At 39.8% G+C, this 26,525-nt stretch overlaps 1 protein-coding gene across 9 annotated transcripts in view; it reads right to left on the reverse strand.

The window, feature by feature from the left end:
• The window catches only part of SCN8A (sodium voltage-gated channel alpha subunit 8), a 133,702-nt gene that overhangs the window by 67,954 nt on the left and 39,223 nt on the right, over positions 1 to 26,525 (reverse strand). For 4 of the 9 annotated variants that reach the window (XM_044678704.1, XM_044678700.1, XM_044678705.1 and 1 more), the window contains exons 6-11: positions 20,412 to 20,633; positions 18,398 to 18,461; positions 13,916 to 14,057; positions 10,136 to 10,342; positions 8,967 to 9,254; positions 5,662 to 6,027 (exon numbers count right to left, since the gene is read on the reverse strand). In XM_044678704.1, the coding sequence (XP_044534639.1) occupies positions 5,662 to 6,027; positions 8,967 to 9,254; positions 10,136 to 10,342; positions 13,916 to 14,057; positions 18,398 to 18,461; positions 20,412 to 20,633 (1,289 nt within the window). Of the gene's footprint in view, positions 1 to 842; positions 846 to 1,348; positions 1,360 to 5,628; positions 6,028 to 8,966; positions 9,255 to 10,135; positions 10,343 to 13,915; positions 14,058 to 18,397; positions 18,462 to 20,411; positions 20,634 to 26,525 lie in introns of all 9 variants that reach the window. The other 5 variants (XM_044678706.1, XM_044678707.1, XM_044678702.1 and 2 more) reach the window with 3 other exon arrangements.

The raw sequence follows: 26,525 nt of genomic DNA on the forward strand, positions 1-26,525 counted from the left end.
CCCCCCCCCCAAGATTCTTTCTCTACATCCTAAGATATTCCACAGATGGCAATCATTTGTGCTCACTCCAAATTTTACTAGGTCTCCTTGGGGAAACTCAAGTTATTATTATTATAATTTTTTTTTTTACTGTTAGATTTCAAATTGAAACAGGTAAATGGGAATCTACCATCCTTGGCTGTCTTTCTGTCTTTCTTTCTTTCTTTTTTTCAGAGATAAAATGTGTATTTCAACACTTCAGACATCACAATGAAATACATACAAATCTTTCACCAGAATTAATCAACTCCATGACATCACCCTGATAATCTCATCCTTTATTTCAGTCTCTGATGCAGAGGTGACTTTCCTTGCTAATGCCAATTCTTCATTCATTCCATTCTTCTCCAGAGGGTGGTTTCCAGTATCAGTGTCCCTATCTACTTTTAAATTTTCATCATCTGGTTGTTCTTTCTCTGATGGTACAAATGTCTGAGTTTCTTTTCAACCTTAAAAAAACCAACAAAAAAAACAAACCTCTCTAGGCCTCTTCCCATATTTGGTAACTATTATCTTATATCTACAAGCATCATCTAAACATCTATCATCCTAGGTATCTCTTCTCCTTATCTCAGCCAGTCTTGGAAAAAGCTGTCTTCTCTTTTTGCCTCTACTCAATCACTCAATCTACTCTACTCAATCAGTCTCTTCTAAACGCTCTGAAATCTGCCTTCTAGTTTCATCCCTCAACTGAAACCATTCTTTCCAAAGTTGCCAGTGATCTCTTGACTGCCCCAATTCTAAGGGTCTCTTCTCAACCCACATTTCTCTTGACCTCTATGCAGCATTTGATACTACTGTACGCCCTCTCCTCCTGGATACTTTCTCCAGTTTTCATGGAACCACTTTCTCCTGTTTCTCATCTTAGCTATCTGACTGCTCCTTCTCAATATCTTTTACTGAATACCATCTAAGTCATGCCCATTGACTCTGGTGTCCTCCAAGGTAAGGTCTTGGACTTCTCTCTTTTCTCTATTCACTCTCTGGCTGACCTCATCAGCTCCCATGGTTTCTATGATGTCTACAAAGAAAACTGCTAGATCTAAATATCCAGTCCTAACCTTTCTCCTAAGCTTCAGTCATGCATTTTTAACTGCCTCGTAGATGTCTCAAATCCAACATGTTTAAACAGGACTCATTTGTACCTCCAAACTCACTTTTTTTCCAAACTTACCTATTTCTTTCTAGGTTACCACCATCATCTCATGATCTAAGCTTACAATCTCAATGTGTCATTCTCGACTCCTCATTCTTGCTCATTGCACAAATCCAGGCAATTGTCAAATCATGTTGTTTCTATCTCCACAACACCTCTGGCATCTCTCTCCTCCTTTGTACTTGCACAGATATCACTCTGGTTCAGTCTTCATTGTCTCTTGCCCAGACTGCTCCAAGAGCCTCTCAGTTGGTATTCCTCTCTCAGGTCTCTCTCTGGATCTTAGTTCCATCCAAAAGATATTTTGTATCTTTTAATCCATCTAAATAAACACTCGACTTTTAGTTATTCAGAGAATGGTTATCCAGTTCGGAAATCATACAGATCCTTTGCTTCCTTTCTCTTTAACTGTCTACATTTTGGTCATCACTGTAGAAAAGGCAAGGGAGTTGAAAGGATTCTATTTGAAGAAGTACATTTTTTCCTTGATTCTTCTTAGAATATGAGAAAGGATGGTAAAGTGATTAGAGAGAAGTTTTAAAATTTTCATCATCTGTATCTTCCTTTAACTTCTATTACCTTAGGTAATTGGGAGTTAGCTATTTAAATAGTTTTTTAAAAAGAGAAATTGTTTCAATCATTTAATAAACAAAATGCTTCTAAAAGGAGGCTATTCTGTCTGGATAATTAATGTTCCTACAAAAAGGCCTTCAGTAGGTCACCAAAATTAAATAGGCTTGGGTTCATTTTGTGCACCACAGGCTAAAAAAGCCTCAGGAAACAGATCTCTATTCAAGTGACTTCATGAAAAAGAGTCTTTACTGCCTCATACCCAAGGTAAAATAGAGACATCAAGATGAAGTTTGAGCACATCTCTGTCAACCTTTTTTATATGTCAATTCAGAAGAGACTCTTCCTAGTTAGCTTGAGTGTCAAGACTGAAAGTTTGCTTATAACTAACATTCAATTATCTATGTATTATTTAGCTATGTAATTGATTATCCACAGCAATATTATAATACTAGAAGTTTCTCCCTATCATCTAGTGCACTCCTAGGGTGGTTCCGCTCATAAGCAGGTGTGTGCTCAGGGAATGCTGTAGCAATGAGACACATGAAAATGCAATCCTGCACTTGCTCCCCCGTAAAAAAAAAAACAAAAAAACACCATAAAGTATATCTACCTTCCCCCTACCCAGACCAACAAGACCACTACAAAGATACAACTACAACACAACTAACACGCCAATTCTTCCTTTTCCAGTCTCTGTGTTGATGAATTATTGCCTAAATGTGAACCATATCCCTCCTCGAAACCCACTTCCCATTCTCTCGACCCCATTCATCTCAACCCTATTCCTCTCATGCCCCACTTCTACTCAGTTGACCTCTTCCATTATGCCCCCTGGAATTCCCACTTCAAAGTTAACAAACTTTCCTTCGCTTTAGATCTCTTCTTCTGATTCTTTCTGCCTACTTACATTCAAGAGACCTGGCTACCCCCAGATGACCTTATGTTACTCATCTCTCTTCCCCTAACTTCAACAACTTGGTCCTGAAGAAAGAGTATGAATATTTCAGCAATATCTTCTCCTTTGAGGGTCAGTCTATTCAAATTTATCTACTCAGTCAAGGGACTACTTGAAGTTATATATTAGTCCCTAAGATATGTTCTCCTCTTTCCCAAGGAGTTCAGTACCAGGTCACAGTTTTTCTCTCTATCCCACCTCCTGCTAGGGGAGTTCAACATCCATACTGATATCTCTTCATGCACCCTAACATTCTAGTTCCTCAATATTATCAATTCCCATAAGCCACTTTTCCATTTGATCCTTTGATATATATATATAGATAGATAGATAGATAGATAGCAGGATCCTTTAATTACTAGAAAGTATGATATTGCTTTAAGTTAAACATCAATGATGTGGCATCTAATTTTTATTAAATATAATTCCTATTTCATGCTAGGAATAAAAAATATTTGTCATAAAAAACAGAGAAATTTGATACTTACAAATTGCAAAAGATTAATACAGAGGACCAACTTGGGGATCACTATTAGTCTCTGAACAAGTCTTTTGAGAATCTCTAGTATGGAACTTTGAAAATATTCTTATCAGTCAAGGAAAGGGATGTTAAGCTTTGGTTGCAGGAATACCAAGCAGTCTGAAGCTACCTGCTGAATTCTAGACAAACACAATGTCAAAGAGTATCTGGTACACATGCCCCTACCTTCACATATACACATACACACAAATACCTTTTCCTTCCAAGGTCTGGTTGTTGTTTTTTTCCCTGACTGAAGATCTCTAGAGATCTTTAATCATTTCTGTAGAAGACTAGATCGAGAATTTAATTTCACTCTCACTGCTAAGCAAGCTTTTCATATCTAACTTAAAAATAATCTTCTCCTGGATTGGACACACTTGAGGATTCTGATCTTATTTTGATCTGCCTATTTCTGAAACTGCCTAAGATTTTAATGAACTCTCCAAGACTCAGATTCAGCAAAGAGTATATGCCAAATGCTTGACCCATAGCCAGAATCATACCCGTCCTGCTCTCTCCTCTCCCTACATTCCATAAACTGACTCCCAATTTCACACTCACATTACACATTGCACATGTTGCTTTGATGTCTGCTCCTATGCATTTAAGCAAAGATACACATACCTTCTCAAAACTGTCTTCTTTTCTAGTCTCTTCTCTTTAAAAGAAAATCATTAAAACTAACCTGGCTTACTTGGCCACCAAAATTCGCCTTGATCCCTGCCACCACTACCACCATCACCTCTCTCCAACATGGGAAACAGTCCCATTCCTATTCTAGTCTTCTCCGTTGTCAACGCTTGACTTGTTCTCTCATTTATCTGGAAGCTCAGAGTTTAGTTGAAGATACAGAATTCATGAAATCCAAACAAAAATGGAAATGAGGAAACTCAGGAGGATATTTCTTTTAAACCTAGGATCCAAGACATATCAAGCAATACTTGATTTATTTGTTGAGATCAACCATACAAAACAGTAAAATCCTTTACATTGGTTGTTGTATTTTGTAGAGAATGAGGGGCAAGGGAACTCTGAATTCCAACTGTTCCAAATTCTACACTTAATATTGCCTTAAAATGGAATGGGCTTAAATAAAAATTCTATCCTATACATCAAACCATCCGTATTAATTCAGTTGCCCTATACACATGCATCATGCTAATTAGAGGAGTTGTGTCTCCATGCCATGTTAGAGGGAATTAAGGTGTTAGAACAAAGTATACTGACATGCTATTTGAAGAAATTTAATACCAACTGAGGGAGAAGTGAGGAAAGTCAGGAAGCAAGAGGTAGGAGGAACTAGGGCTAATTAGGTGCCAAGAATTTAAAATTAAAAAAAATTTAAACAGCTTGGAATTGAAAAACCAGGCAGAAAAGATGGCTTCCACAAGGCTGGAAGCTAAAATCCTGACTTCTCAACAAATATGCTTAATCTCAAGTCATGGATGATTTTGTGGAACTAATACATGTAACTAACTCCTTTGCAGTCTAATTATATGTCATCTTTTGCTTCCCTTTCCTTCCTTTTCCATATATCTGCCCCAACTTCCCACTTTTTCCTCCTCTGAGGTCTTTTTCAAATTCTTTTGAAAACCCTTTTTAAAGTTGATCAACCTATTTATTCCTTTTCTCTCCTGTCTCCAATCTTATCTCATTCTAGCAGAGAAGACTTAAGAATCAGCAAAAATTAATGAAGCAATTAAAAAATTTTTTTAGATAAGAGGAGTTTTAAATTCCAAGCTGTTTTCCTAGGACCAAAACAATTAATTCAGGAAGAAGAGGCAGTGGTAGTTTTCAATTGGTTCAGACTCTGTCATTGTTGTAACAAACCCAATCTCATTCCATCAGAGCATCATCCGCTGGGCCAGAGGCATTCAGTCAAAGCAGGTGAGGGAAGTAAAAGTGAAAGGCATACAAATTGAGGGGGGGGGGGGGTGAGAAGTTAGAGAGAGACAGAGAGAAGATGGTATTTAGAGAGAGAAAAGAAAGAGAGGAAGAGGAGAGAGAGATTGAGAGACAGAAAGAAAGAGATAGAGGGAGAGAGGGAGAGAAACGGGAGAAAGAGAGGAAAAACAAAGAAGTGAAGTTTGATGTGGGAGAAAGGGATAGAAGATACAAATGGATAATGTTAAATAAGAAGGGAAATGAGATGAAAGCCAGAGGGAAATAATGGATAGTAAAAGAAGAGGAGAATGGAAAGTGTGAATTAGAGAGATGAAGACAGAGAAATAAGGACAAAAAGAAATTAGAGAAACGTGTCAAGAGAGAGGGCTCAGACAAACTGAAAGAGATACCAGGGCAGCCAGGAAAGAAGGCCTGGAAAACAAGAGGAGAAAGGGAGCCTGCCATGCCTAGCCTGAATCTATCCATTGACTTCCTTACACTGTTATCAGTAGCTGCCTTATCTATTTTCACCTCAGGCAGAAGGCGCCCCGCTGCCATAGTGGGCCCCGGCCCCCCGATGAGGGACACCACTCCGTTGCAGTCGACTGTGCTGTTACGCTTCACGCTGCGTCGCAGGCTGGGAAAGATGCGAGAAGAGCGGCTGCCCTGACTGTAGCCGCTGTAGCCACTGTAACTGCTGCGCCGCTCGTGGGCCCGAATGGGAATGAAGAGCGAGTCTCGGCGGCCCTCACTCTCCTCTACCGTGCTGTGCTCGTCGTCAGCAAACTCATTCTCAGAACCTGGATCTCGGAACCGGCCAGGTGTCTTAAAACTAAAGATACTGCTCTTGCTGTTGTGGCGGGAAAGGAATGGGGATCCTGGAATGCTGAGCAGCGACTGTGGGGACACAAGAGAGAAAGAGGGTGAGGGGAAGGATACAGGGATCTCCCAGGCCAAGGTTGGCAAGGCATTTCAGACCACATTGCCTACAGATTTCTGCCCCAGTGGGAGACAATCTGGGCACAAAGCCCCATCCTGAATCCTCCTACCTATGTAACCTGGGACAAGTTAATTACCTTCCCTGGTCTTTAGTTTCCTCATATGTGGAGTGAGGAGGTTTGAAAAGATGGCCCTGAGGCTCCTTCCAGCTCTGAGTCCCTGGCCCACTATGGTTCTTGTATTGCATTACTGTGCTTGCCCTTAATCTCTGTCTTTGACCCCTTATCTTTGATTTAGAAAGCAAATAACCCACAGTCTCTCCATGTACTGATTTGATGTTTTTATTCTGTCTCCTTTATGTGTTTTCCATGTCATTCCAAGTCAGTCTATATCTGTCTTAGGTCATAAAATCAGGGAGGAGGAGAGTTGTATTTGCAGTTGTATTTGTAAGTCAGTGGTGTCCTTCAGGGTATGATATGAAATGAGATCCTTAATAAATGTCTTTTGTAATGATGACAATGACTTAGAAGCCACTAAGCCATCTAGAGCTCCACTGATAAGAATCCTATCTTGCTTCTTCTAGCCCAACTTTCTGTCCCTATTCCCACAATGTCACCAATTCCTGGACCCTTACAACAACACCCACAGTTTGCATTCTTTCCCATTAATTATCTTAGGCTCAGTGTATTTTTACCTAATACCCCTGATTCCTGTTTTCTCTGGAATGACTTCTACACTCATAATTCTTTACCTCTAGTTTGTTCTCTCTAGACCCAGGTCTTTCCAAACTTGATGAGTAGGAGTTTGAACAAGAAAAAATGCAAAAATTACAGAAAGATTTTTGTAAAAGTAATTGTATACCATAAAACTGACCACATATTGTCAATTTCCAATTATACATGCAGATAATACATAATATGGATTATCCAAAAACCAAAGGAATATTCTATATTCACAAGCTGGGCTGGGGCCACTGCCCTATTTTTTCATGATTTTCTATTACACCAATGTGTTTTTTTCACTGAGATACATAATGAAATATTAACTATCTCTTTTCCATGTCATATATATTGTACAGGATCAACAACACTAAGGATAAATTATTGTGCCATAATTAATATAACAGATTTGGTCCTAGAGAAACTAGCAAAGAAGCTAGTGACCTATTTCACCTGGTATGATATAAGCTCTGATCAGGACTTGGAAATCTTGATGTTAAGATATAAAATGAGCTACAAGGAATCCAAGATGAAGATTGATTGCTTATTCTACCTTGGGGAACTGACACAGAAAAAAACGGTGCCTTCCCCTAGGCCCGTCCACGAGTGGGGAGAGCATAATATCCATGATAAAAATAGCAGCTTACATTTATGCTTTGCTTTCCAAATTACCCCTTAAAAACCATAATGCTTTCAATCAAGAGTCAGAAATATGGGTCAAGTCAAAGATGGACTAAGCAATTGAGTCTGGAAAGCTTTTGTTTTATTTAGACTAGTAAATGCCTCACCTCAGAAGAGCTCAGAGTGAAATATTTTGACATCCATTTGAAACATGTTGCTTGGTATTTTAAGAAGCCTAACTATTAGAATTGAGTTATTAGTAAGAGAGAAGAAATGACTACTTGTCCTTGTTGCTGTTGCCTGTACATAACAGTTCAAAGAAACCATAAGAAAACATGAGTCCCAGGACAGGAAAAATATTCCTATTGGGTCCTCGAGCAGAGACAGATGACCACTTGTTGGGTTGGTTTACAGTAGGGATTCTGGTTTTGTGAAAGGGTTGGACTGCATGGCTACTCAGGTCCCTTCCAAGTCTCACTTTATGTGATTAGAAGAGCAGTGTATATCTGTAATTATCAAAAAATTTCATGTTCAGATAAACTTGGTATATGACTTAAAAGACTTAGTATTACTATTATCTATATATGATCATATAGAAGTTCATCCAAAGAGTTGGTTGGCATTAATTCTGACCTACAGAAGACATGACATTTTCTTGAAGGAAGTTGGGGTAAATTCTAATCCTTTAGAACCTGAGAATATGATCTAATGTTGTCACTGATACATATATGTGTGTATATATATATACATATATATATATATATATAAATATATATCAATGATGAAAACATGAAATCTCGGAACTATTTCCCAAGCACACAAATAATTTGAGCAAGGGGAAAAAATTTTAAACCTTTCTTTTTTCTCTTTCCTAGAATGAAGTCTCCAAATTCTTAGCTAGGGAAGGAGAGAGGAAATAAAGAATAGCCATATAAAATTTACAGCATCTATGGGCCTTTATTAACACTGAGAGTGTTTTTGAGAGCCATTTTGTAATGCCTGACCCTTTCATGGGGTACACATTAACAAAAGGGACTGAGAAATCTAAAATGTAAGAGGCCAAGTCTAGTGGATGTTCTACTCCTTGTCATCAAATATGGAAGCTTAGTTGGTCTGCTAAGAGTCTCTTTAATTGTACCTGGGATATCTGTCCAGCCTCTATAGATACTGTCCTCACTTTAAGTAATAGGAACCTGCCATTGCCACTACTCTCCACCCCAAAACAAAGGATTCAGGTCTATGTCATCTGGCTTGTACTAACCTGCTGTGGTAATCCTTAACATGAATAATATTTAACACAGAGCTGTCTACATGAATTCTCTTTTAACCTGGTTCCATCTCAATTTCCCTCTTATTTCGGGGTACTCCAGGTTCCTGCTACAAACCACAGAAAGGGTAGCGAGGAGCAGAGAGAAGTACTGGAAGTCAGCATTGAGGATTCAGGGTGGAGGATATGTGGGCAGAAGGGAAAGAATAGTTGGATTTAGCTGGTGAGGAGCTGGGAATGAGAGGCTGTCAATCAAGAAAAGTCCTTCTTAGCCCATACAAATACTCTACCTGGTTCATGATAGAGAACTTCCTCCCTATCCTGTTGTCTGGCAGGCGAAAGGCCTTCCTCCTCATGCCATCTTCTGACTCTGATTTGAACACTTTCTCGTTGTCCCCCTTCTCTTCTCCTTCAGAGAGCTCTTTCTGCTTCCTCTTCTTCCTCCTGTTCCTTCTCTCTTTGGCGCTCTTTGAACTGAGTTTGGAAATTTCAGATGAGCTCCGAGACCCTCTCCCTCCACCTTCTTCTTCTATGGCATCTTCTGAGACAGTTCCAGCTGAAGTGGCCATTGCAGCAGCCTGTGGGAGCAGTCAAAGGAACCAAATCAAATCAGAAGTGAGCAAGCAGTGGCAATCAGGGAGAACCTGCAATTTTAGAGAAATTGTTCCACTCAAGATTTTAAGCAAAAGAGGATGGATAAGGAGGGGAAAATACGCTTCTGACACAGGGACTAAAGTTGGGGTCTTGCAGTTAAAATTCCTCACATTTCTCTGCTTCTGGGGCAAGTCTTTCTTCCTTCCTAACCTTAACTTCTGTCTTAGAATCAATACTAAGGATCAGTTCTAAGGCAGAAAAATGGTAAGGGCTAGGAAACTGGGGTCAAGTGACTTGCCCAGGGCCACCCAGCCAGGAAGTGTCTGAAGCTAAATTTGAACCCAGGAACTCCCATCTGCAGGCCTGACTCCATCCACTAAGCCATCTTATTTCCTCCTAGGCAATTCTTCTAAGGACATTTGAACAGGATCTTTAAAGATGATACTTTTGGATTGTGTTCCCATATATGCATCCTTGGTTAAGTAGCTCAATTGCCTTCTTGGCACAACAGGGGACTGCCTGAGAAATTGTGAAAAAGAATGCTAAGAAACTACTTTATGATCTCTAGAGGAAAGACAGAGAACAAGTGTTATGCTCAGTCTAAAAGGGCTGGAGTGATGGAGACCCTAAATCAATGACTTAGGGCATTTGTTTATTTGTTTGTTTTTTTATCTGCAGCCATTAATAGATCCTAAGAAGAAGCAATCTGGTTATTAATATAAGAATGAAGTAAGTGGACCATTTGTGGTTCAGTTATTTCTGTCACTTTGCTAACCTAAGCAAACAGCACATTTGGGTCCACATGCATCATTCTGGGGAGACAGAGCTCGAGTAGCCATCATGAGGCCCGTCACCAAACACTGACCTGGGCTTCCTCTTGCTGCTTCTTCAGTTGCTCCAGCATGGCCTTGAACTCTGCCTCCTTTTGCTCGGCCTCCTCCAAGGTTGCCTGGTTCTGCTCCTCATAGGCCATAGCCACCACAGCCAGGATGAGATTGACCAGATAAAAGGAGCCCACAAAGATGACCAAGACAAAAAAGATCATGTATGTCTTCCCTGCAGCTCGTAAGGTCTGCAAAAGACAAAAGCCATTTTCTGAGACATGGGCATCAACTGAAAGCGCTAGAAAAACATTCCCTGGGCCAAGTAATTCCTGGGGAAATAATAATAATAATAATAATAATAATAATAATAATAATAATAATAATAATAATAGTAGTAGTAGTAGTAGTTGTTGTTGTTGTTGCTGTTGTTGTTGTTGTTGTTTTTGTTATTATTATTATTTTAAAGCTCAGAAATAGATTTTACTTCCCCAAATGGACTGGTCATCATTTAAAAGTAAAAATCTCATTAATTCAAATGCTATGAAAATAGCCTTAGAACCAAGAACCAGGGAAATTCTTAACTTAAAACAAAACAAGCTACTCAGAAATTGATTTCATTTTCCTAGAGTGGAACAAGGAAAAGAGGATTGGATTTATGAGCAGAAGGCATGGATTCAAATTCTGGTACTTTATACTTACCACCTATATGTGACATCAAGGAAGTTATGAAATCTTTAATCCTCAGAATTTATTAATTTAATGTAATTAATCTATAAATCTTAGATCCCTCATCTATATAATGAGAGGGTTGGACTTAAAGCCTTGAATGCCCCCTGTGACTCTCAATCTGTGATTCTAGGATCTACTGCCTTCCCACCCATGGGAACATTAGATATGCTTCATCTCTTTTGGCTATATGTGCTCACATTCATCTTTTCTCTCCTGCTGGAATGTAAGCCCTGGAAGGAAAGAGGCTATTATGCTTTTATCCTCGTATTGCCAGCACATGGTGCCAGGCATATAGTAAGTGCTTAATAAATGCTTGCTTTAGGGGCAATTAGGTGACTCAGTGATAGAGAGCCAGACCTGGAGACTGGAGGACCTGGGTTCAAATCTGGTCTCAGAAACTTCCTAGCTGTGTGACCCTGGGTATGTCAATTCTAAAGCTGAAGGAAAGGGTTTTAACAAATAACAAATAAAAATAAATAAATGCTTGTTTGTTTGATACTTTTCTGTGGCCAAGTTAAAGTTCTAGGTGGTAGCTAATTAATAGGGTTCAATATTGTATCAGACAAATGTGTATCAGACAAATGGAGGAAAAAAAATTAGAAAAACACTGCAACAAGATGGAGAAAGGGAAAAGTAGTCCCATATCAAAGCTTCTATTTTCATTAATGGGGAAATCTGAATGAAAAAATCCTGAATAATGATTACTATAAAGAAGAAGAGAGAGGTGGTTCGGCATAAAGAGAGAGCTGGCCTCAGACTGAAGGCCTGGGACCTTTGATACACACACATATACGTGTGCACACATTTATTCTCCTTCTCCTTCTCCTTCTCCTTCTCCTTCTCCTTCTCCTTCTCCTTCTCCTTCTCCTTCTCCTTCTCCTTCTCCTTCTTCTTCTTCTCTCTCTCTCTCTCTCTCCCCCCTCCTCTTTTTGTCTCCCTCTCCACCTCCCTCTCTCTCCTTTCCTTCCTCTCCCTCCCTCTCCCCCATGTCCCACATATCCAGATAAGTGCTTTCACCTCTCAGGGCCTCAGGCAACTATCCATGACTCTATTGCTGACCTTGGCCCTGGGAGAGGAGGCTCCTCACTGGGACCTCCCTGTTGTGACCTCAAATCATAGGTTTGGTTAATTTTGTTAAGAATCTAGAGGGGCTTTGCTTCCTTAAGTTTGGGTTAATAACAGAAATAATGAGACAATGTGTGCCTCCTTCTGATAAAAGGATCAAAGAAAAGACAAACTTAATAATGATTAAGCTAGATTTGATGAAAAAGAATAATGTGTTTTTCCTAGCTAAGGAGAGAAGGATAAATTTATCAGATAGACTGGTGTCTGTATATGTGTTATACCCCTGGAAGGAGGTTTAGATTTGTCCTTTTGCCTAGTGTAGTATCATACACAGAGTAGGTGCATAATAATGGTGCACAGAATTGTAATTATATTGGCAATAAGATGAATGGTTTTGATTACAAGAAGGAAGGAAACAAGTATTTGTTAAGTGCCTACTCTATGCCAGGCACTGTGTTAAGTGCTTGTATAAATATTAATCACAATTTGATCCTCACGACAATGTTGGGAAGCAGGGGATATTATAATCCCAGTTTTAAGAGTTGAGGAAACCAAGGGATATGGTGGTTAGTGATTTGCCAGGGTCACACAGTAAATGTCTGAGCCTGAATTTGAAATCGGGTCTTCCTAGCTCCACTTCCAGTGCTCTATCCACTATGTACTGAGCTGCTTCTAAAAGGATTTTTTTGAATAAGAAGGAATAAATTTAAAATGAAAAGAAATTAAATATACTGGGGAGAAAATGTTAGCAGCTAATAGACTTCATATAGGTCTAATACTCAAAATCTGTAAGGAGTTGAAAAGCATCCATAAATTGACCACCTCCTGAACATCTCTCTGCCCTAAGGCCCTGTTTTTCTAATGGGTGACTGCCTTCATTCTAACAGAGCAAGAAAACATGAACAGGAGTGGGAAGGAAGGGCAAGGTTCTCACTGAGACACAAAACTGCTGGTGAGGAGGAAGAAAGCAGATCTGGCAAGGAACAGAATGAGCGTAGTTCCACGATCTGTAAAACAAGCCCTCCTTTTGCCCTACATACAGACCCAAGATCGTCTGATCCATTTGGACTGACAGATTTCCTCTCCCTTCTAACACACAGCAGGTCATGAGGGAGAAGCACCAACAGTAAGATGGGGCCTTCTCCCTCCCTAACAGGGAATGATTAGACTATGACCTGGGATTGGATTCTTTCTTACATTCATGACTGCTTACAATGTTCTCATTTTATCACTAACAAAGCACTAAGTACCTCCACACTCTATGAAGGATTCTCTGTTAAATACCAGGGAATCATGTGAGTTGTGCCTGGGCACAAGTCAGAAATCCACTAAAGATCTGACCTGAAGACTTCAATTGTAGAAACAGCCCCTCTCTTCCTAAGGGATGTGTGCTTCTTTCTGACCTCCCACAGCAGCTGGGCAGCTCAAAATCACCCAGAATCATGGAATTCTGATCCTGCATCATAGGAAGCCAGCCCATCTAAATGATCAGGATCTATGGCCCAGTGGAATATAAATTCCTTCCATCAGCAAATGAATATTTCCAAATAGATCCCAAAGTATTGAATGTAACCCAGCTGAAGGTCCTCTAGAGGATAAATCATGTATTATCATTTTTTTAAAAACCCTTACCCTCTACCTTAGAATCGATACTGTGTATTGCTTGCAAGGCAGAAGAGCAGTAAGGGCAAGGCAATGGGGATTAAATGACTTGCCCAGGGTTACACAGCGAGGAAGTGTCTGAGGCCAGATTTGAACCCAGAATCTCCCATCTCTAGGCCTGGCTCTCAATTCACTGAGCAACTCAGTTATCCCTATAGTAAAGTTTTTCAAATATCCTTCAGTGCCTTATGCCTGGTAGATGCTTAATACATGTTTTAAATGATTATGAGTCCTAAGCACATAAGCCTAATTCCTGGGCCCTTTGCAGTGCTTCCATGCTTTGTGAAGCACTTTCTACTCTGGTCTCCATTTTTGGGATGGATCCAGACTAGCCATGCTTCATTCCCTGTCCTGATATTACTTACCAACTGATATAAGTTTTCCCAATAGTCCTGGGTCATAAGACGAAACAATGCCAAAAAGGCCCAGCTGAAAGTATCAAAGCTGGTATAGCCATAATTTGGATTCCTTCCTGCTTTCATACAGAGATATCCCTCGGGACATTGCCTGAAAAGAGAACAGGAAAAAAATTATCATGCGCCATTTACAATTTACCTCAACTAAAGACTGTTAGGATCTGAGCAAAGGACCGCCAAAGGAGCATGCAGAGACAATGCAACCCAAATAAAGGGAAGTCTTTATTTCCAGTGCTAAGGGAAGCTCAGCAAGAGAGTTCCAGGGGGGAGGGGGATAGTCAGAGTAAAGATTATATAAGTTCGGGGTTCCAGGTTGGTGCTATGTGAAAGAGGATATAGCTCAGGTGTCCACAAACTGAGGGGCACCCTATAGTTTCTGAAGTGGAACTTCTGTAGCCTTTGTAGTTAGTGGGTTTTGGCCATTTCCCCAAGCATGTAGGAGGCTTTCATCTAGTTTCGGTTGTGGCTATTTACTCTATTCCACTTCAAGACCACTCAATGACCAGCAAGAAGTCACTACCAAACTATGAAATATTGTTTCAGTTCTGGTTGCCAGTTTAGGTAGGGCATTAGACAGCTCCTGGGTTCAAATCTAGCTTCAGATACTTCCTAGCTGTATGACCTGAGTAAGTCACTTAACCCAAATTGCCCTGCCTTTACCACTCTTCTATCTTGGAACTGATACTTAGTATAGATTCTAAGCCAAACGGTAAGGGTTTAAGAAAAAAAAAAGGATGGGCATTAGTAAGCTAGAAAATGCCCAGAAGAGAGCAACCAGCATGGTCAAAATGGTGAGAGGCCTTGACGCCATACCATATGAGGGGAAATTGAAAGAACTGAGGATGTTTGGTTTGGAGAAGAGAAGACTTGGGGGTGGCAGTGGGAGGTAAATGGTAGAATGCTTCAAGTATCTGAAGGGCTATAATGAATAAGGATTAGGCTTTCTGTTGACTCCAGAAGACAGAAGTAGGAACAATGGGTGAAGATTACAAATATAGGCTTTCCTCTTTGGAAGTCTTTAAGGAAAGGTTTGATGACTACTTGCTGGGTATTCTGAAAAGACAGGAGATGCTCTCATGGACTTTGCATGCAGCCAAGCTAAGAAGAGAGTCAGCTAAGAAGCTGAAAACATAAAACCTCATAAGAGCAAAAAAACCATAGTAGCAGTTATTCACTCATTCAGTTCTCTTGACTTCAGATCAATGGGAAGTTTGACCAAATTCAGTCCTTGTTTACCATGCCAAGCTAGAGTCAAAACCAAGGAAAAATGAACAAAGATTCTTAATAATTTTTTATCCCCTTCAACATTCACTGCAGTGGTGGGATGCTTGGGATGTTAATAGCCTCAGATCAGTCATTTACATTGCTCCTGAAATTGCTGACAGATCTCCTAATGCTTGCTGCAATGCAGGTATTAAGAGGGAGTCTCTTTTGTCACTGATCATCTTACAATGTCAGTTTTCAGAGGAATACATTCTAGGTAAATTTTGAATAGCATCTACAAGTATTGGTTTGTCTCTCAGGTTTAAGCCACCAGCAAAATCATATATTTTTTCCATCTCTGATGTCAGCTACATTAAGGAAGACAGAGAATCTAGTGACTACAAAAGAAGGGCAGGAATCTAATGTTCTGGACTCTATTTCTGGTCTCACACATTATCCTGTTACTGAAGTCTATGAATATAAACTTATGATAGAGAAAGGCCAGAAAGGTAAAAAATAAAACCGATAAAATCATGTTTCTATCTGTCCTTTGGTTGTTGTTGTCCATTCGTGTCTGACTCTTCACGACCTCTGAAACATACTGCTCATGGGGTTTTCTTGGCAAAGATATTGGAGTGATTTGCCATTTCCTTTTGACTTGCCCAAGGTCATACAGTTAATAAGTGTCCAAGCCTGGATTTGAACACAGGCAGATGAGTTTTCCTGACTCCTGGCCCAGTGCTCTATCCAATGAGCTATCTAGCAACTTCTCATATTTCTATTACAGATTTCTAAAATCTACTCCATTGGTTTTGGGATCTTATCAAAGTGGCTACTCTTCCAATGATGCATATTGTAACCCATTCATACATGCCCATCCCTTGTCCTTACACGGGGACCTTCCTAGCATCCTCTATACACTAGATATATGCCAAATGATCATTGTGTGTGTGCTGACCTTCAGGGATCAGTTATCTCTCACATTCAGTATGTGCTTGGTTCATTATTTTTTCTGGGCCTTCATTTCTCTGACTGCCTCACTGGCCCTTTTCCTACATAATTCCTTGTTGCTTATGTTCTGCAGCGTACACATACCCATCATGTGCTTTTCTATCATCTTAGAGAGTCCCCTCAAGTTTAATCCTCCAGACAATACAGTATTCCAGAACCTACAGCTATATACCATCAGGGGGACACAATTGACAGGCCTTTGTTGCAGGGAGAAGTCTGAGTTCATCTGTACAATTTCCCAAGGGGAATCTAGCTTGCTCTCTTCTTCCTCTTCAGTTCAGAGTCTAGCTCACTGTCCAACTGAAGTATAGCAAAGGGTTAGTTCTCTGGGTTATCAATATCTAGACAATAGGCATTCTTTGCCCACTTGGTTTTTCCAGTATGGAGAGTTAAGCAGAAGGCTTTTGAATGATTGTGGATGCCATTTATTCTTTCCTGGAATCACCAGGATAAGTGAGCCAGTACAGAGTAGGATGATATTAACATTGTGCCTAGGATCTTGAAGCTTTTTCTTCAGGAGCTTCCCTACACCTGATACCCCCCCCCCTTAAGTGTGACCTCTCCCTCTTTATCCAAAAAAGCCCTTCCATTTCTCAAACCAAAGCAGCTGCCATTCTAGGTACAGGAGTTCATAAGCTCAATGCTCTGTATCTTCTACCTTATTCTCTAGTTGCTTAGAATGACATAATCAATTTAACCCTTCTCTTCCCCAACCCTTGAACTCTAGATATTGCCTCTCAAAAATCTGCTAAGCTGACCCTACTTCTGAAAGAGGGGGTAAAGACTGCTGTGTTTTAGTTGAGTGGGTTCTTCCTTTTAGGGAAAAGACCTGTTTCAGGGAAATCCATCAGTTTCTATTTCACAGATTTAAGTAAATTTGTGATCTTCTAAAGGGGTTCCTTGTTAGGTAATAGGGATTATATCCAGTAAACATGAGGTCACTGCTTCATGCTCATCTTTGGATTCCAAATTGAAAGATTGGGGTAAGGTTGAGGAGATGGGGATGGTCTCTATTTTTTTTTTTACATAGACCATGTCATTTTCCTGTTCACAAAAAATCAAAGTATTCCTTATTATTTCTAGGTTAAGATATAAATTCACTGGTCTGCCATTTAAAGCCCTTCCACAATCTGGATCCAACCCTATCTTTTTCAAATGCTGTCACCTTACCCCCCAATATAAACTCTACCTGTCACACCAAACTTCCCCATATATTAGCATTCTGGAATCCCAACTCTGCCCTTCATGTCTGAAATGAGATGTATTTCTTCCTCACATTGGACTCTTGGAATACCTATCTCACTGAAAAGTTCAGCTCAAATACCATCCTTCATTACCTGGTATTTCCTGGATACCACATCTTACATGAAACTTCAGCTGATCCCCAAGGTGGCCAGGGCACCACCCTTGGAATTCCCTGGCCTGATTATGTATACATCTTGTATATATTCACATAACTTATTCTGTCTCTGATCAAATTCGGGGTAGGAATTGTTTGTCTTGTTTCATTTTGCCAAACACAGAGGAGGCAAATAAGTACTGATTGATCACCAGCACTGTTATCGCTTCCCTTCAGTTCAGATTATCTTGATTGTGTTTTATATTCATTTTCCTGGTTCCTCCCCCTTCTCCTCCTCTGCTCACCCGATAACTCTAACTTTGAGAATATTTTCTCTTTCTTTTACTTCCTTGAATTTCCAGAGGCTGGCACAAGGACCTTATCCATAGAAGGACTTAATAAATACTTCATGAATTGTACCAAAATATGAATCTAATTTATAAGGTTTCCCAACATTCTGAGGCTTGGTACAATCACCACAATATGGCTTTCCATCAGTCAGTTAGACAATAAGCATTTATTAAATGTAGTTAGGTGGCTCAGTGGATAGAGAGCCAGGCCTGGAAATTGAAGGTCCTGGATTCAAATCTGGTCTCAGATACTCCTGAACTGTGCGTGACAAAGTCTCTTAATCCCCATTGCCTAGTCCTTACAGCTCTTTTGTCTTGGAACCAAATGCATAGTATTGAGTCTAAGACAGAAGACAGAGGTTTACCAAAAATGCTATGATATATATAATATATAAGCCCTGGGGAGCTTCCAGAGAAGCTCACCAGCTAGAGAGAATCCCTCATAGAGATAGTCCCAGTCTAAACCTCAACCAAATTTGATACAGATTATTTTAAAAGAGGAGAAAACAATCAAGCGGGTTAACTTACCCAGCATCAGAACTGTTCCCACAGAGTAAAGGATCCAGCATCCCAGGAATGGTATAAAAATTTGCTAGAAAATTTAGAAAAGACAGAGAATGAATTAGGCATATTCGGGTAAATAATGTTATGATGATAACAGATAATTTGGAGAAGCAGATAAATGTGTCAGGGCCAGTAGACCTTCAAGTCACCGGCACTGATTGACAGGCTTCAGTGAGATAGAGGGGGTTAGACACTCCTGGATCTCAAACCCCTCCCCCCTAGCAGTTGCTGTTTCATTTGGAGAACTTTGGATGAGGCTGTCCCTGTATCTTTGCAGGGATTCCATGCATCCATCTCTACATAACATAAGCATCCTTTTTTTTTAGCAAAAAATATTTTCCCTGAAATATTTTAGTATGTATAAATTTAACTCTTGCCTGTAAACAATAACATATTAACAATTTCCTTCCACTGTGGATTTTCCTGTATATGGCATGCACTGATCAGTCTTGGACTGAAGATTCTTGATATCATAAAGCATTTTTCAAACAGCCACAGTAAACTTCTAAGTCTGAAACACATTGACATTCCATAAAGGACAGTTTCCAGGTCTATGCCATTCAATTGCCTCTACCACTTACTTGTTCCTTTATTTACAAAATCCTTCTCCCAGTTTTCTTGAATGCAGCAGTTAAACAGTAGCTAACAGCACTATCAACATGACCAAATAGCACTTTCAGTCTAGATGGAAGTGAGATTGATTTTCTTAGCCAAATAAGGCTCTATCCATAGTTCTTTATAAATAAGTCTGTCTTAAGTGACATCTGGCCCTTTCAGAGAAGCCATGAAGCTGCCTTCTCTAGGAACACACTCTCAAAGCATTCTATGTTCCTTAGGCACATCCCTTCCTCATCTATTACATAGTAGGGCCCTTCCTTGCTTTCTGGCCCTTGCAAATCCCTCATTAATAAAACAGGCAACACCTAGAACATGATCCTAAACCCTAAAAACAGTGGTTTACATTTAATAGAACTAAAGTTTGTAAAAACCTTCATAGCACTTTAGTGCAGTTGGCAGAAACTGGACAGACTACCACAGATCACAGATGGTATAGAGTTTGAAAAACAAGAAGGGTGAGCACAAAAAAAAAAGAGCTTAAAGAAGAAAAGTCTCAGGGCAACTCTCATTCTTCAAGGAAACTGTAAGGCCTCTTTCTTTGAATATTTTAAAGGAGAGAAGAAAACCAAGTGAATGACTACCCTGGTAAAGTTTGAATGCTCTTGTGCTCTTAAAGAGACGATATGGATGACCTTTCCAGGTCGTTTCTGATATTTATTAATAGACGACTGAATAGACATTCCTATACTTTATCAAGCCTGTCCTTTGGTGCTCCCTTCTTAAGAACAAAACAAAAATTAAATGAAACATTTTATTGGTGCCTTTGTTCTTTATCTCAAAATCTAACCCCTTAAGATGGAATTCTTCCTTTTTACAAAGAAAATAATTCAGTAAAAACACCTGACAGCTAATACATCTGACAATACCCATACACAGTCCTATCCCAGCTATCTGCTGCTTCTTGTAGTGAGAAATTATATTTCATATCTACTCTTTAAAATTAATGACTTAGTATTTGACTTTCCTTTAGTGTTTTGTTTTGTTTTTTATTTAAAAATTTTTTTTAATTTAATTTAATAAAAAAAACCTTACCTTCCATCTTGGAGTCAACATGTGTATTGGCTCCAAGGCAGAAGAGTGGTAAGGGTAGGCAATGGGGGTCAAGTGACTTGCCCAGGGTCACACAGCTAGGGAGTGTCTGAGGTCAGATTTGAACCTAGGACCTCCTGTCTCTAGGCCTGGTTCTCAATCCACTGAGCTACCCAGCTGCCTCCTGTTTTGCTTTTTAAAATAATTTACATTGCTGTAGTTTGGTGCTTCTTTCTTGGAACATGACTCGTGTTCCAAATTCAGTACAGATTTTCTGACCATGAAAGCCATAAAAAGAACATCTCCTTCCTACAAAGAGGGGAATACCTACTCTTGTTGTTGATATACTCTTCCCAGTCAAAGCCTTTGGTGCCATTTTCAAGGAAACTCTCATTGAAATTGATGGGCCACACAACACACTTATTCCGCAGGTTGCCCATGAACAACTGTAGTCCAATCAAGGCAAAGACACTTAGGCAGAACACTGTTAAGATCATCACATCAGACAGTTTCTTGACTGACTGGATAAGAGCCCCCACAATGGTCTTTAGACCTAAAGAGAGAGAAAGAGAACCATCAGAATTAGACTAACTCTGGCCTTTCCAACCTCTCAACCTCCCTTTCAGTCTCCTCTACTACTGGGCCCTTTAACCAAAAGGAACTCATTCTGTAGAGCAGCAATGGGGTCTTGACGAGTCTTGATGCTTCAAAATATGTATGGCATCACTACCAAACCCAGGAACATGAGTGGGACAGGATGTTTATTTCAAGCTCCTTATCTACCTTGTAAATAGAAGAGACTATTTCGATTTAGAAAGGAGCCCTGGGTTAGCAGAGGTGACAGTTCTTTTGTTTCTCTAAATACTGTTGTTTTACAAGAGTTCTTAAACTATCAAGATATCTGCAAGATTGGTTTAATAATAATGATAACAACAACAATAATTAACATTTATATAGTCCATGAAGTCTGCAAAGTACTTTACAACTATTATTTCATTTTGTCCTCACAGCAACACTGAGAGATAGGTACTATTACAATCTCCATATTACAGATGAAGAAACTGAGGCCAAATTTGAACTCAGGTCTTCCTGACTTCAAGCCCCAAAACACTTTAACCACTACAAAAGTAATTTTTAACCAAAGTGATTTGTCCAGTTTCACACAGCTGCCCATCTATCTACTGAGATGCTTAGCTGCCTTCTTTATCTTTTTTGAATGCATATGCTGATTTCCTTTGCTGATCACTTCCATCACCTAAATTTTTTTAAATGCCAATAACCTTTTAAATTGCAAATTTATGATCAAACTATGGCTTAAATTTTGAAACCACAGTTGAACTGCCCAAATAGGGTCAAAGAGAATGGCAGCACTTTTAGCTCTAGCACTTAGCATTATCTCTGAGGCTGCACTTTGATCTTTGGAGTATGTTTAAAGGCAACATAGTCTAAATTTTATCATCAAAATACAAGGTGGGCTGAACGGGATGTGAGGGAGTGTACTGAGCCTAGAAAGGAGACCTCACTTCCTAATCTTGGCTTGGCCGGTGTGATGCTAATTAAGTCACTTAACTTCTTGGTATAAACCTTAGGAACTTCTCTGTTAGTAAGAATATGGTGGAAATAAAAGATAATGCATATAAAACAATCGATATAAGCTGCTTTCACTGAAAGTTTTAGGCTCAAGATACTGCTGCAACTGTAGATGAAATTACTCTCCCTCTATAAACTCTATAGCTCACCAGTGCCAGCCTGCTTGCTCTTCCCTGCACATGACACTCCCATCTCTTGTCCCCATTCTACTTCCTTGGCTTCTTTAGGATCCTTCTATAGGAGGAAGGCCTGTAGGAGGCCTAAGCTCTTGAGTTTTTCTCTGTAGGGTTCCCTTCCTTTTGGTCTGTCTCTAACATGTATGTCAATGTATCTTAGATGGTTCCCTCTCCCTCACTCTCTTCTTCTCCTCCCTCCCCCTCCCTACCCCTTAGTAGAGAGTAAGGGCAACATTTGTGCTTTTTTCCCTTTTCTTGAATCCTTAGAGCTTAGCCTCGTAACTGGGCACATAGGGCTAATAAATGCTTTTTGGTTGGTTGGATGGTTGACTATTCCTATGTCTTTTTTTTGCACCTGGCTAGTTGAAATTTAAGCAAGGCTAATGGGCAAATACTTATTCATTGAAAATTTTAGTATAAGAGCAATTATGGAAAACATTCTCTCTCTAGCCTACTGTCTATGTTGTGGCAAATTCAAAGATAAGAGGGAGGCAGAAATGAAATGCTGTCCTGTACCCACTCTGCCCTCCCCCCCCAAAACCCAAACCTTACAAATCTAGTTGGGGCAAAATATGAGAAGCAAAACATGCCACAGCCACCTTAATCATGGTGCTAAGAATACTTGCTTTAGAGCTTAGAACTTAGGTTCTAATCTCGTCCCTGACAGTTATTACTTGTGGGGTGCTGGGCATGCCATTTTCGTTTCTGAAGGCCTTCGGCTTCCACATCTATAAAATTAGGGGGTTGGCCTAGATGGCCTCTGAGATGCCTTCTGGTTATAAAGCTATGGTCCTTTTCTACTCTCCCTCTCTCCTCTTTCAATTGGTAGTCTCATTAGCTCTTATGAGTTCAATTATTATCTTTATGGATGAGTCTAACTGCTTTTCCAACCCCAGTCTCTCTCCTTGAGTCTGGAATACCTAGAACTGGGTATGCTATAGACCTCTCAAACTCAACATGAGAGCCAGCACTGTTCAGTCCAAAACTCAGCTCATCATATTTCACTCCAACTCTTCATCCTCCCAAACGACTACTGTCAAGGACATCATCATCCTCCCAGGCATACAGCCTCACTGTCATCCTTGATTCCTCATGCACATTCACCTCGAGTATCTAATCTCTTGCTAGGTCTTGTCCATTCATAATGGCCTTTACATACATTCCTTCCCTCCAACCATGCATCAGCATCACAGTCCAGGCTCTCATCACCTCAGAAAGCTCATCAATAGCTTTCTGATTGCTTTTCCTGATTTACATCTCTCCTGACTCCATCTCATCATCTATTCAGCTATGCTATCCAAGTCATCTTCCTAAGTACAGGTCTGCTATCTCCATGTCATTGTACTGGCTGTCCTTCCTCCTTCCTGGGAATATTCTCCTTTATCTGCTTCTTGGCTTCTCTGGCTTCCTACAAGATTCAGCTCAAGTCCTATCCTTTATAAAAGGCCTTTCCTGGTCTCCTTCTTCATCCCTAACCCCTACTCTCACTCCCAGCTAGTACCTTCCCACTGATCTAACAACCCTCCATACCACATAAAATGTATATATATAGAGCTATCTCCCTCATTAGAATGGGAGCTCCTAGAAAGCAGAGAGTGTGCTTTTGCCTTCCTCTGTATCCCTAGTGCTCATGATCTAATCAATATTTAATAAATACTTATGGACTGACTGAGACATCTTTATCTCTTACTTACCTTGAGATCTACTGCTAAATTTGCAAGGAGGTCCTAAAGGGTATTGTTTCAGAAGACATGATTTTAAAGGGCATATTAGCCCTATACTGCAGAACTGTAGGGACCCAAAGAAAAGTTCATTCTCTATGGAAGAACTCCACAGCTCTCCCATAAATAACCTACAAACTGGCAAATGGCTCCCTAGAAAAGTCCAAATCCAAATTCTTTCCCCTGGAATCTGCTTTGTAAACATGCCAGCAGAGGAGGAGTGAGCAAGATAAAAGAAGTTATCAGGGACCTACTTAGAGATCTAAGAAACAAAACCATTCCATTTTGACTCTTATAGTCTGACTTTTTTCCTCTGGGCAGTGCAGTATTGGAGAAAACAGCAGATTCTAATACCAGTTCTGCCACTAATTAGCCATGTGACTTGGGGCAATTTACTCAACTTTGTTGAGAGTTAACTCTGACAGCAAAAATGGAGATACAAATATATGCTTGATTGTTTCTGGGATCAATGAGATAGATAACAGACGTGGAAGTGCATTAAAACAATTTTAAGCACCATACATAACGAATTATTTCTAACTATTCTGTCTGGCTCTAAAACCTGGCATCAGGATTTTCAGGAATAGGAAAATCTGAAAACCCCATTTAAACTATGTAACTTTACCCCTATCCCTACCTTTCCCACAAAAGCTTCAGGAAGGTAGACTGTGTCTCAGTTACACTGCATTTCCCTCAGGGTTTATCACAGTGCACTGCACATAAATGGCATTTAACAAATGTTTACTGACTGAGTGAATCTTGGAATCTCTCAATCATCTCACTATAATATGCTCTAACAACCGAGTCCTATGAGGCTAAAAGATGTATGATGGCCTCCAAGTCCACTCCAGGGGAAGCTATGTAAATACTACTGCTTTGTTCTTGGCATTGATACAATTTCAAAAAATAAATCCCAAGAGAGAAAAATGCTGTAAAATTTGATTCAAAACTGCCAATATAAAGTGCAACAAAAGTTTACTTTTTTTCCAAAAAATTCTTACTTTCTGTGCTAAGATAGAAGGGTAAGAGTGACTTGTCCAGGGTCACACAGCTAGGAAGTATCTGAGACCAGATTTGGACCTAGGACCTCCTGACTCCAAGCCTGGTGCTCTATCCATTGAGTCATCTAATAAATGCTTTCTAAAGAACCCAGAATCCCTTTTAGATTCATGGGTCTAGATTAGAGAGGCACGTTTTAAGAAACATGAGAGAAACTGGCAGGAATACGGGAGTGCAACTAAAATGCCACTTAAAAACTCACTGAGCCCTTCTTACTCAAGGTTAAAGGCTACTGTAACTACTCAATATAAGTTCACAAGTCAATAAGTCATTTATTAAGCTCTTCCTATGCATGCTAAGGTCCTGGAGACACCAAGAAAAGCAAAAACAGTCCAGGTCTCCAAGGAACTCCCAATTTAGAAAGAGGAAAAAGCCACAGTGAGGCTAAATCAATGGCACTAGTGAATCTAGGATGTGTTCTTTCCACCTTCAATGAAAAAAGAACAGAGTCTGGCAGGAGAGATTCAGAAAGGTTGACAAAGGCCATAAAGGAAGGTGGGGGTAGAGTGGGTGGAAGTCTTCAAACACAGAAATGATTCTCCTCAGTTTGGGAGGTTCTGTTTGAAGACAGGGTGCTAAAACAGCTGGCCTAGAATGGTGTCTTTTAGCCCAAGCCATGGCACATGGCAGCCCAGTTGCAAGTACAGATGTGAAGGCAGAAATCAGCAGAATGGAAAGCAGCCATCAAGGAAGAGTAGAAGTTCCTTTGCTAAGTGATCCTGAAGAACAGGAAAGACTTCATTCCATTAGGCAGGTTTGTACTGGGCCATTAATTCAGTTCTGGACTCCTAAAGCTAGCCAACAATCTTGTGGACAAAGTCAAAGGGAGTGACTCATCTTGACTTTCAGGGTGTTTAAAACAAACAAAAACCACTGGAATGGGTTGCTAAAGGAAGCTGAAGGGTCTCATTCCCTAGAGCTTTTTTTAGTGAAGATAATGGTACCAGTTAATCTCTTGAGATCCTTCTTCCACCTCCATCTTATGACTTTATGAGTGACCTATGATCTAATTAGTATTAATAAAAGAGTATAGTGTGTTGCATCAAATGCCAATTACTTTGGGAAAGGAAATGTCATTATACTTTGATTAACTCCATGACTATTTTTGTAAAACTGCAAGAAAAAAGGAAACTAGAAACTCTTTGAGCAGAACTCTTTTGGGGATTTCAGAAAATTTCAAAATACATTTTTAGGCTCATGCCCAGCCATGAATGAAACCTATTAGACAATGGCTTTTCTTGATCTAATTTCCTCTCTTGCCATGATGGACCAAAAATGAAAATGCAATAAAAACTCATGACATGTTTTTTTTCTGACAGCCAAACCTGAAATAATCTCTGGAGTGAAAGCAATTTGGGCTTTCAATTTGTTTAAAATTAAAATAACATGGAAATTTTGGAAGCAACATTTTGGCCTTAAAGTCATTTGCCTACATAATGCAGATTGAATCCAAGAAGGGTCACCTAAACATGCTCCTAACTGCCCCAAAGACTACCTGCTCTCCAGTACAATTAGTTCCAGTTACTAATAAGGCTGAGTCAGGGAAAGATAAGAATAAGTCATGAAGTAGGCAAAGACACACATTTGTATTTCGCTATTATTGCACGGAAACCTCAAATTTGAGAGGCTATTTGACTGTGTACTACTTTGCAAAAGTCTTGACTCCCCCCAACCCCTATGAGAAATGAAAAATGGAAGATCACCATATCTGCAATATGGCTCAGTAACCAACAAATACCTCCAAAGATGACCACTATCAAGTCAGAAACAGACTTAAAGGGCCAATGATTTTAGTGGAATGCACTCATACCAATGTACTCCCCACTTCCACTAAAATATTAAGGAAGTCTGATATGGATATGGTACAGGGGGAAAACCCCAACCTTTCCCTTGATGTTG

This window comes from Gracilinanus agilis, chromosome 5 (assembly GCF_016433145.1).
Source record: "Gracilinanus agilis isolate LMUSP501 chromosome 5, AgileGrace, whole genome shotgun sequence".
In the NCBI taxonomy this organism is placed as follows: domain Eukaryota; kingdom Metazoa; phylum Chordata; class Mammalia; order Didelphimorphia; family Didelphidae; genus Gracilinanus; species Gracilinanus agilis.